The 9798-nt window shown below is 47.4% G+C and overlaps 1 protein-coding gene across 1 annotated transcript in view; it reads left to right on the top strand.

The window, feature by feature from the left end:
* Nucleotides 1-2712, top strand: part of FETUB (fetuin B) — a 10483-nt gene extending 7771 nt beyond the window's left edge. Inside the window, exons 6-7 of the mRNA XM_083739933.1 lie at nt 87-177; nt 1549-2712. Coding sequence (XP_083596059.1) covers nt 87-161 — 75 coding nt within the window. The 3' untranslated portion in view covers nt 162-177; nt 1549-2712. The remainder of the gene's footprint in view (nt 1-86; nt 178-1548) is intronic.
* Nucleotides 2713-9798: the final 7086 nt, after the last annotated feature.

Raw genomic sequence — 9798 nt, 5'->3', positions numbered from 1 at the left:
TTTAGTTATTAGAACCTAAAGTCTAGGCAGGCTTTTTTTTTTATCGCTCATGCTTTGCTGATGGAGGGATCTGGTTTATTTCGTAGGAGACAGGCCCTGTGCAGAGGTTCCGTGGTGAACAGCCGGGTAGATCATCAGAAGTATGTCAGTGCGCAGTGTGAACTCTACCCCCCAAAGGTATGTGGCTCAGTCGGGCATATAATAATAATAATTTATTATTTATACCCCACCAATCTGGCTGTGTTTCCCCAGCCACACTGGGCAGTATTAAAAACAGGATAAAACATCAAACTTTGAAAAATTCCCTGAACAGGGCTGCCTTCAGATGTCTTCTAAAAGTCAGGTAGTTGTTTATTTCTTTGACATCTGCTGGGAGGGTGTTCCACAAGGCGGGCGCCACTACCGAGAAGGCCCTCTGCCTGTTTCCCTGTAACTTCACATCTCGCAGTGAGGGAACCGCCAGAAGGTCCTCGGTGCTGGATCTCAGTGTCTGGGGGTGGAGACACTTCTTCAGGTATACTGGGCCGAGGCCGTTTAGGGCTTTAAAGTTCAGCAACAACACTATGAATTGTGCTCGGAAATGTACTGGGAGCCAGTGTAGGTCCTTCAGAACTGGTGTTATGTGGTCTTGCCAGTCACTCCCAGTCACCAGTCTAGCTGCCACATTATTTTCTGGAAGTAATAACCCACAGTAAATGAGCATATGCAAGGCATTTATATCATGGGTTTGTAGAGCTGGAGGGGGGTCTAAAGCGTCATCAACTCCCTGCAATGCAGGAATCACAGCGAAGGAATCCCTGACACACGGCCACCCAGTGTCTGTTTACAATCCTTCAGCGAAGGAGAGTCCATCACCTTCTGAGGTAGCCCATTCCACTGTCAAACATCTCTTCCTGTCAGAAAGAGCCTCCTAATTTTTAGTCGCCTGCTAAATGAAACTGGGCAGAATCAGCCAGCAACACCAGATTGAATGTGTTATAGCTCAGAGCTTAAAACCTCCAGGAGAACAAAATGGTATTTTTCACCTGGTGCTGAAAAGATATCAGCTCTGGTGCCAGCGAAGGCTCTCAGGTGAGGATGTTCCACGAATTTCCCACTGCCCAATCCCTGGGTGCCATCCACTCTGGGAAGCTGGAGGAAAGCCTTGGTCGCCAACCAGTAGAACCAAGACAGCTTTCCGGGTCATGTGGCCAGCATGACCAAACCGCTTCTGGTGCAACGGAACACCGTGACAGAAACCAGAGCAGCGCACAGAAACGCTGTTTACCTTCCTGCTGCAGCAGTACCTATTTATCTACTTGCACTGGTGTGCTTTCGAACTGCTAGGTTGGCAGGAGCTGGGACAGAGCAACGGGAGCTCACCCCGTTGTGCGGATTCGAACCGCCGACCTTCCGATCGGCAAGCCCAAGAGGCTCAGTGGTTTAGACCACAGCGCCACCCGCTTTGGGTGGAAGATAAGTCCCAATAAATGCATACATATATAAAGATGCAAAAAAAATTGCAAAGTGATTCAGAATGAACAGTTCTAATATTTTTTTCCCTATTAGCCACTCGACACGGATGATCAGAATCCAGAACCTGGATCTAAACCTGGGCAGCAAGGACACCGCAAAGATCACAAAAGCAGTGAAGAACTCCATCACCAGAAAGGGCACAGCCATGGCCACAATCATGGTCACAGTCAGGGTCACGATCACAGTCATGGTCATGGCCGCGGCCACAGCCACGGCCACGGCAATCGCCGCCACCACCACAAACATCACGGGAACCACACGCATGAGCACCAGAGTCCACCAGGCCAGCCAGAAACACTGGGCCGTGTGGTTGTTCTCCCTCCTTCAAACGAACATGTATCTCTACATTCCCTGCCAGAAATTCAACCTGAACAATTAGATGGGGAACCTGTTCCCCCCGGGGCAGAGAGCCCAACAGGAACCCCTCAAGTCAACCGCCCTGATATATATGGTGCTCCGGGCAAACCACTGGCTAAGCCAAACATCTTTGCATTCCCTGTTGGGTTTTCAAACTCAGCTACGTGTCCAGGAGACAGCACAATAACTATCCCTGGCGTCGAGCTGCCCCAAAGGCCTGTGATAAAATTGCCCCCCGAGCCCAAGAAGGCCTAAAGTTTGGGTACTGTAGAATCCCCAAAAGCTATTCAACATGTGGTACTGCATCCTTGCAGCATGAGAGGAGCAGTTTTGGACGAGGAAGGGGAGGGAGGAGGAGAAAAAGATGGTCATTATAATTTCTCACCACAAAAGGTAATTAAAAAAAAAAAAACCAACTGGTTGTGCAGTGAATTGACACAAAGGGCACCAGAGGAATCTTTGTGGTACTAATGTTAGTGATTTGCACGAGTGCTTTGCCAAATGAGCTCCCTATTATAGTATCCCCATGCTGTTTGGACCAAAGTCCACAGAGGGGAGGAATGACTGACAGTGAATAGGGAGCCCATCTTGGGCCTTATAGCATCCCAAAAGCAACACTTGAAAAACCCCAAACGTTCACAGCTCAGCTGTGCATTCTTTAGCCCCTGCGGGGGGTGGGATATTTTCATGAATCTAAACAACATGGTGGCCAGAGATTTCTGTATTTCCTTTCTTTTCTCTGCCCATCCCTGACCTCCTTGTCCTTGTGAATGTGAGAAGAGTGATGTTTTCTCTGCTGCAAGGAAGCTTAACAATACTCAATAAAAGAGCGGTGCGACATTACTGCCTCTTGAGTGGCTGTTTTGGAAACCAGACCTTTCTCATTTTCACTTTGAAACAAAGCAGGCCTCTAGACCTCAAGGCGTCCAGGTGGTAACCGTGAAGTGTGTGTTTGGGGCAGTTTAGCCTGAGGAAACCAGGAGGTTCCAGAGGTGTCTGTCATGTAGAGTGAGAGAGATGAGACATATATTCTGAAATATACTCGGAGTCCTGTAGTGATTCCATGCTCTTTATTGCAGCTTGTAAAACAGTGATTGAATTGCCCCCCAACCCTCAGGTTTTTATATACATTATTTACACAATGAGTCCCATCTGATTGGCTGATTCTGCTTCCCTCCTGGAGCCTGATTGGTCTTTTCCCGCAGGCCAATCAGTTGTTGCATTCTAGGATCCTACCAGCCTAATAGGCTGATTAACTTCCTCCTGGAGCCTGATTGGTCTTTTCCTGCAAGCCAATCAGTTGTTGCATTCTAGGATCCTAAAGGTAAAGGGACCTCTGACCATTAGGTCCAGTTGTGACCGACTCTGGGGTTGTGGCGCTCATCTCGCTTTATTGGCCAAGGGAGCCGGCATACAGCTTCCGGGTCCTGTGGCCAGCAGGACTAAGCCGCTTCTGGCGAACCAGAGCAGTGCATGGAAACACCGTTTACCTTCCCGCCGGAGCGGTACCTATTTATCTACTTGCACTTTGACGTGCTTTCGAACTGCTAGGTTGGCAGGAGCAGGGACCGAGCAATGGGAGCTCACCCCGCCACGGGGATTTGAACCGCCAACCTTCTGATCGGCAAGCCCTAGGCTCTGTGGTTTAACCCACAGTGCCACCCGCGTCCCCTTCTAGGATCCTATTTGCCTATTGTTCTAGGATCCAAGCTTAGTACATAACATATTCTCACAGGAGAAATTTCACCTTCAGCCTGGGGGAGGTGGCTGAGGATGAAAGAGTGAAATCCTTCCCCAAGATTTTCAAGGTAAGGAGAGAACAGGGGAGCTCATCCTGTTTCACCGCTTGAGGAAAAATGGGAGGTGCTGCCCTGCCATGCCATGGCCACTTGAAGCAGCAGCCTGAGTGCACCTAGTGTCCGTATCAGCTCTGGGAGTAAAACTCATATAGTGGGCATGGAAGAGAAAAACTCATTGGGTCAGCATCTGCGCTTCCATTCATGCTTGTCCCAATGGTCATGTCGGCCTTTTTTGTTTTCATCTTTGCCCAGAATGGTACCGTGTTGTAATATAGCATAGTGTAATGGTTCTAGGGGTTGCTCATGCGTAAATCGACACCACACCTGGCTAGGTTACCTGGGTGAACCCTTTCTGTCTGGACAGCCTCTCACCCGTGGCTGTCTCAGTCGCTGGCAGAATCCGTCAGTGGGCGTTTCTTGAACTTCTTCCAGCAAAGAAGGTCTTTGACGCCTAGTCACCGCCTACTCTCCCTGCGCAGAAGCCTTCTGCGCAGGGAGGGTGTGGGCAGCGGAGGACCCGTGCTCTCCCCGTTGGTCTCCAGCGAGGAGTCATGGAGCCACCTCGCCGATTCCCCCATCTGCCCCCCTTCTCCACTGGTGCTACGCTGAATTCCTTCCCCAGCAGATGGGCTGCTTCTCTCCCTTCCGGGACGCTCTCCTGAACCCCTCTGGAGCCCTCCCCCTCCCTCTGGCTCCAATGGCAGTTCCCTGACACATAGCTTTAGCTTTCAGGGGTGAGGACAAGAGTGCCTTCCATCACAGAGCAGAAACCTCTCTCTTTCTAAACCCAGAACCTCTTGTGACAGTGACACTTCTATACTGTATTTCATTTTATTTTTTAAAAAAGGAGTGTCCTGCAGCTAATGGGAGCAGCTCTGATGGTTGCCAGACACACACACACACACACACACACACACACACACACACACACACTGAGTTTTGCCCTGTGCCCAAAAATCATCTCCCATTTTATTGCCTAGCAAAAAGGTGTGTGTGTGTGTGTGTGTGTGTGTGTGTGGAGCAATACTTTTTTTAATAATCATTTTTGTTAATTTTCCAAATTATTTCAAACCAAATTACTTTAATTTAACACAATTTCTTAAAATCAGGTATCCCACTCCTGTTGCATCGTATGTCCAGGGGCGGGGGGCATAGCAAAACCTTATTAAAATCCTTGTAAAGCATAAATCAACCCCCCCTTTTTTTCAAATTGTCTAGCAGAGTAGCAACTACACACGTCTCTTCATTATGTACAGGAGGAGAGGCAAAAAAAGGCCATTAGAAAACCATCAGAGAGCACAAAAAAGCACCTTGTCCTCCCCCTTTCTTTTCACGGCTGCGGTAGGGATTCTCAAATTTCAGGAAACCATTCAAATACCTTCAGTCCCTGTTCTTTTGGCAGCTGATTGATTGCAACCTATTTGCATATGACGCTTCGGGACCTCTTGATTAACGCCTATTATCCAGATTGATGAGGAACCTTCCACAAATCATGATGGTGATGGTGTCTCCTCCATGGTGAGGGCACACTCCCAAATTGCTGCCATTCTGCCTTCCAAATTGGCAGACACGGGATTGTGCAACACTGTGGGATACAGTGAACTTCCCAGACCCCCTGGAAAGCATCTGGAGGGTTAATAATAATAATAATAAAATTTTATTTATATCCCGCCCTTCCTGGTTCAGAAAACCAGGCTCAGGGCAGCTAACAACAAATTTAAAACACTTAATTGATGCTACAAAAAACAGCATAAAATAAGGTACAAAACGTGAATAACAATAAAATCAAAAATCAATTTAGGGGGGAAATCCATCCAATAAACATTAGCAGTGGCGTAGCATGGATTGTCAGCACCCGAGGCAAGGCAAGTAATTTGCGCCCCCTAACCAGCTTCTGCCAGCTTCTTCTTGCTGCTGCCTGGGCTGGTCTGGTGTGGTTCTCTCCCGCGCTCAGCGCTGTGCTGGGCGGCCGCTGCACTGTCCCTCCCCCAGATAGTCCCTCGCTCTCTCTCCGCACCGCACGCCTGGCACCCACCGCCTCCACAATGGGCGGCGACCCGGCGGCTCGGATCGGATTCGCACAGCCAGCACTGCAGTGAGAGAGAGAGAGTGAGCCAGGTAGGGACAGAGAGCTGCGAGCGCGAGCGTGCGCCCCCCCAGATGTTGCGCCCGGTGCGGCTGGCCCCCCCTGCACCCCCCACGCTACGCCACTGAACATTAAATGATCACCAGGGCTAGCTGGCTAAAGTAGTCCTATTTGGGCAGCGAGGAGACCAGGGAAGAATTAGCTGTGAGATCCCAGAGCGGGTAATCTTCATAAAAAGGGGAGAGGGAGGGAAGGAAGGGGAATAAAAGATCAGGCTAAGTTCAAGTTGAAAGCCAGGCGGAATAGCTCTGTCTTACAGGCCCTGTGGAAGGAAGTTAAATCCTGCAGGGCCCTGGTCTCATGGGACAGAACATTCCACCAGGTCGGAGCCATCACTGAGAAGGCCCTGGCCCTGGTGTTTGTGCCTCATTCCCTCCCTTTCCCCTGCCTGAACTTTTTCGCAGCCCCCGGAGGGGCTACGGAAAGCCTCCCCCATGGAATTGTGAGCAAGGCCAGAAACCGTGTGTGGAGCAATACTTCACCCATTTTACGCAAGCACTATACATGATTTCTGTCCCACAATACCATCCAATCAAAGAAGTATTTGCAGAGTTTAGAAGCATGATAAACCCCTGTTTGACCAGAGACTATAGCACATTTGGGAGGGATGAAAACCTTTATATGGAGCAGCAGAAGAGCCATGGGATTCTGTTAAAAACAGACACGCTGAGAGACAGAGAAATGGAAAAGGGTGCATTTCAGATTCTGCCCAGTGCATCCTCTTTGCCAACAACAAGATACAAAAACAGTCTTTAGGCACACCAAGGAATCTATTACAGGTCAGTGCAAAGCAGCAAAAGGCTTATTATCAGTGGACTTGTATGCTTAAGATACTTCTTTTTTTAAAAAAACGACAATTTGGGAAAACATTAAAACAAACTGCAGAAGAGACTGTCAGTCATCCAACCACTTATGCACTCATTGGCCATTTCATGAATATACTCATATTTATGCCCAATATGTTGTTGTTATTTAGTCGTTTAGTCATGTCCAACTCTTCATGACCCCATGGACCAGAGCACGCCAGGCACTCCTGTCTTCCACTGCCTCCCACAGTTTGGTCAAACTTATGCTGGTAGCTTTGAGAGCACTGTCCAACCATCTCGTCCTCTGTCGTCCCCTTCTCCTTGTGCCCTCCATCTTTCCCAGCATCAAGGTCTTTTCCAGGGAGTCTTCTCTTCTCATGAGGTGGCCAAAGTATTGGAGCCTCAGCTTCACGATCTGTCCTTCCAGTGAGCACTCGGGGCTGATTTCCTTAAGAATGGATACATTTGATCTTCTTGCAGTCCATGGGACTCTCAAGAGTCTCCTCCAGCACCATAATTCAAAAGCATCAATTCTTCGGCGATCAGCCTTCTTTATGGTCCAGCTTTATACCCAATATAATTTACCCTAATATATGCATTTTTGCCCCCTTCATGGATCACTGCCTTGCCGTGGCGAAGGGGCTTGAAGAACTCAGAGAAGCTATGAACTATGCCGAGCAGGGCACCCAAGATGAACAGGTCATAGTGGAGAGTTTTGACCAAACGTGATCCACCTGGAGGAGGAATCGGCAAGCCACTCCAGTATCCCTGCCAAGAAAACTCCATGGACAAAGACAACAGGCATATAAAAGATATGACGCTGGAAGATGAGCCCCTCAGGTCGGAAGGCATCCAACATGCTACTGGGGAAGAGCGGAGGGCAAGTACAAGTAGATCCAGAGCTGATGAAGCGGCTGGGCCAAAGCCAAAAGGACGCTCAGTTGCGGATATGCCTGGAAGCAAAAGGAAAGTCCAATGCTGTAAAGAAAAATATTGCATAGGAATCTGGAATGTAAGAACCATGAACCTGGGTAAGTTGGAGGTGGTCAAAAATGAGATGGCAAGAATAAATATTGACATCCTGGGCATCAGTGAACTAAAATGGATGGGAATGGGTTAATTCAGTTCGGATGACCATCATATCTACTACTGTGGGCAAGAAACCCGTAAAAGAAATGGAGTGGCCCTCATAGTCAACAAAAGAGTGGCGAAAGCTGTACTGGGATGCAATCTCAAAAATGATAGAATGATCTCGATACGAATCCAAGGCAGACCTTTTAACATCACAGTAATCCAAGTTTATGCACCAACTACTTGTGCTGAAGAAACTGAAATTGACCAATTCTATGAAGACTTACAAGACCTTATAGAAGTGACACCAAAGAAGGATGTTCTTCTCATTATAGGGGATTGGAATGCTAAAGTAGGGAGTCAAGAGATAAAAGGAACAACTGGCAAGTTTGGCCTTGGAGATCAAAACGAAGCAGGGCAAAGGCTAATAGAGTTCTGTCAAGAGAACAAGCTGGTCATCACAAACACGCTTTTCCAACAACACAAGAGACGACTCTACACACGGACATCACCAGATGGGCAGCATCGAAATCAGATTGATTATATTCTCTGCAGCCAAAGATGGAGAAGCTCTATACAGTCAGCAAAAACAAGACCTGGAGCTGACTGTGGCTCAGATCATCAGCTTCTTATAGCAAAATTCAAGCTTAAACTGAAGAAAGTAGGAAAAACCACTGGGCCGGTAAGATATAATCTAAGTCAAATCCCTTATGAATACACAGTGGAAGTGAGGAACAGGTTTAAGGATTTAGATTTGGTGGACAGAATGCCTGAAGAACTATGGATGGAGGCTCGTAACATTATACAGGAGGCAGCAACGAAAACCATCCCAATGAAAAGGAAATGCAAGAAAGCAAAGTGGCTGTCCAATGAGGCCTTACAAATAGCGGGGGAGAGAAGGCAAGCAAAATGCGAGGGAGATGGTGAAAGATACAGGAAATTGAATGCAGATTTCCAAAGAATAGCAAGGAGAGACAAGAAGACCTTCTTAAACGAGCAATGCAAAGAAATAGAGGAAAGCAATAGAATGGGAAGAACCAGAGATCTGTTCAAGAAAATTGGAGATATGAAAGGAACATTTCGTACAAAGATTTCCATAATAAAGGACAAAAGTGGAAAGGACCTAACAGAAGCAGAAGACATCAAGAAGAGGTGGCAAGAATACACAGAGGAATTATACCAGAAAGAAATGGATGTCTCGTATACCCCAGGTAGTGTGGTTGCTGACCTTGAGCCAGACATCCTGGAAAGTGAAGTCAAATGGGCCTTAGAAAGCACTGCAAATAACAAGGCCAGTGGAAGTGATGGTATTCCAGCTGAACTATTTAAAATTTTAAAAGATGATGCTGTTAAGGTGCTACACTCAATATGCCAGCAAGTTTGGAAAACTCAGCAGTGGCCAGAAGACTGGAGAAGATCAGTCTACATCCCAATCCCAAAGAAGGGCAGTGCCAAAGAATGCTCCAACTACCGCACAATTGCACTCATTTCACACGCTAGCAAGGTTATGCTTAAAATTCTACAAGGAAGGCTCAAGCAGTATGTGGACCGAGAACTCCCAGAAGTGCAAGCTGGATTTAGAAGAGGCAGAGGAACCAGAGACCAAATTGCAAACATGCGCTGGATTATGGAGAAAGCTAGAGAGTTCCAGAAAGACATCTACTTCTGCTTCATTGACTATGCAAAAGCCTTTGACTGTGTTGACCACGGCAAACTATGGCAAGTTCTTAAAGAAATGGGAGTGCCAGATCACCTCATCTGTCTCCTGAGAAATCTCTATGTGGGACAAGAAGCTACAGTTAGAACTGGATATGGAACAACTGATTGGTTCAAAATTGGGAAAGGAGTACGACAAGGCTGTATTTTGTCTCCCTGCTTATTTAACTTATATGCAGAATTCATCATGCGAAAGGCTGGGCTGGATGAATCCCTAGCCGGAATTAAGATTGCCGGAAGAAATATCAACAACCTCAGATATGCAGATGACACAACCTTGATGGCAGAAAGTGAGGAGGAATTAAAGAACCTTTTAATGAGGGTGAAAGAGGAGAGCGCAAAATATGGTCTGAAGCTCAACATCAAAAAAACGAAGATCATGGCCACT

This window comes from Podarcis gaigeae (genome assembly GCF_964106915.1).
Source record: "Podarcis gaigeae genome assembly, chromosome: 5".
Lineage (NCBI taxonomy): Eukaryota > Metazoa > Chordata > Lepidosauria > Squamata > Lacertidae > Podarcis > Podarcis gaigeae.
Note: the sequence above shows the minus strand (reverse complement) of the source record. Positions and strands in the feature narration are given on the sequence as shown.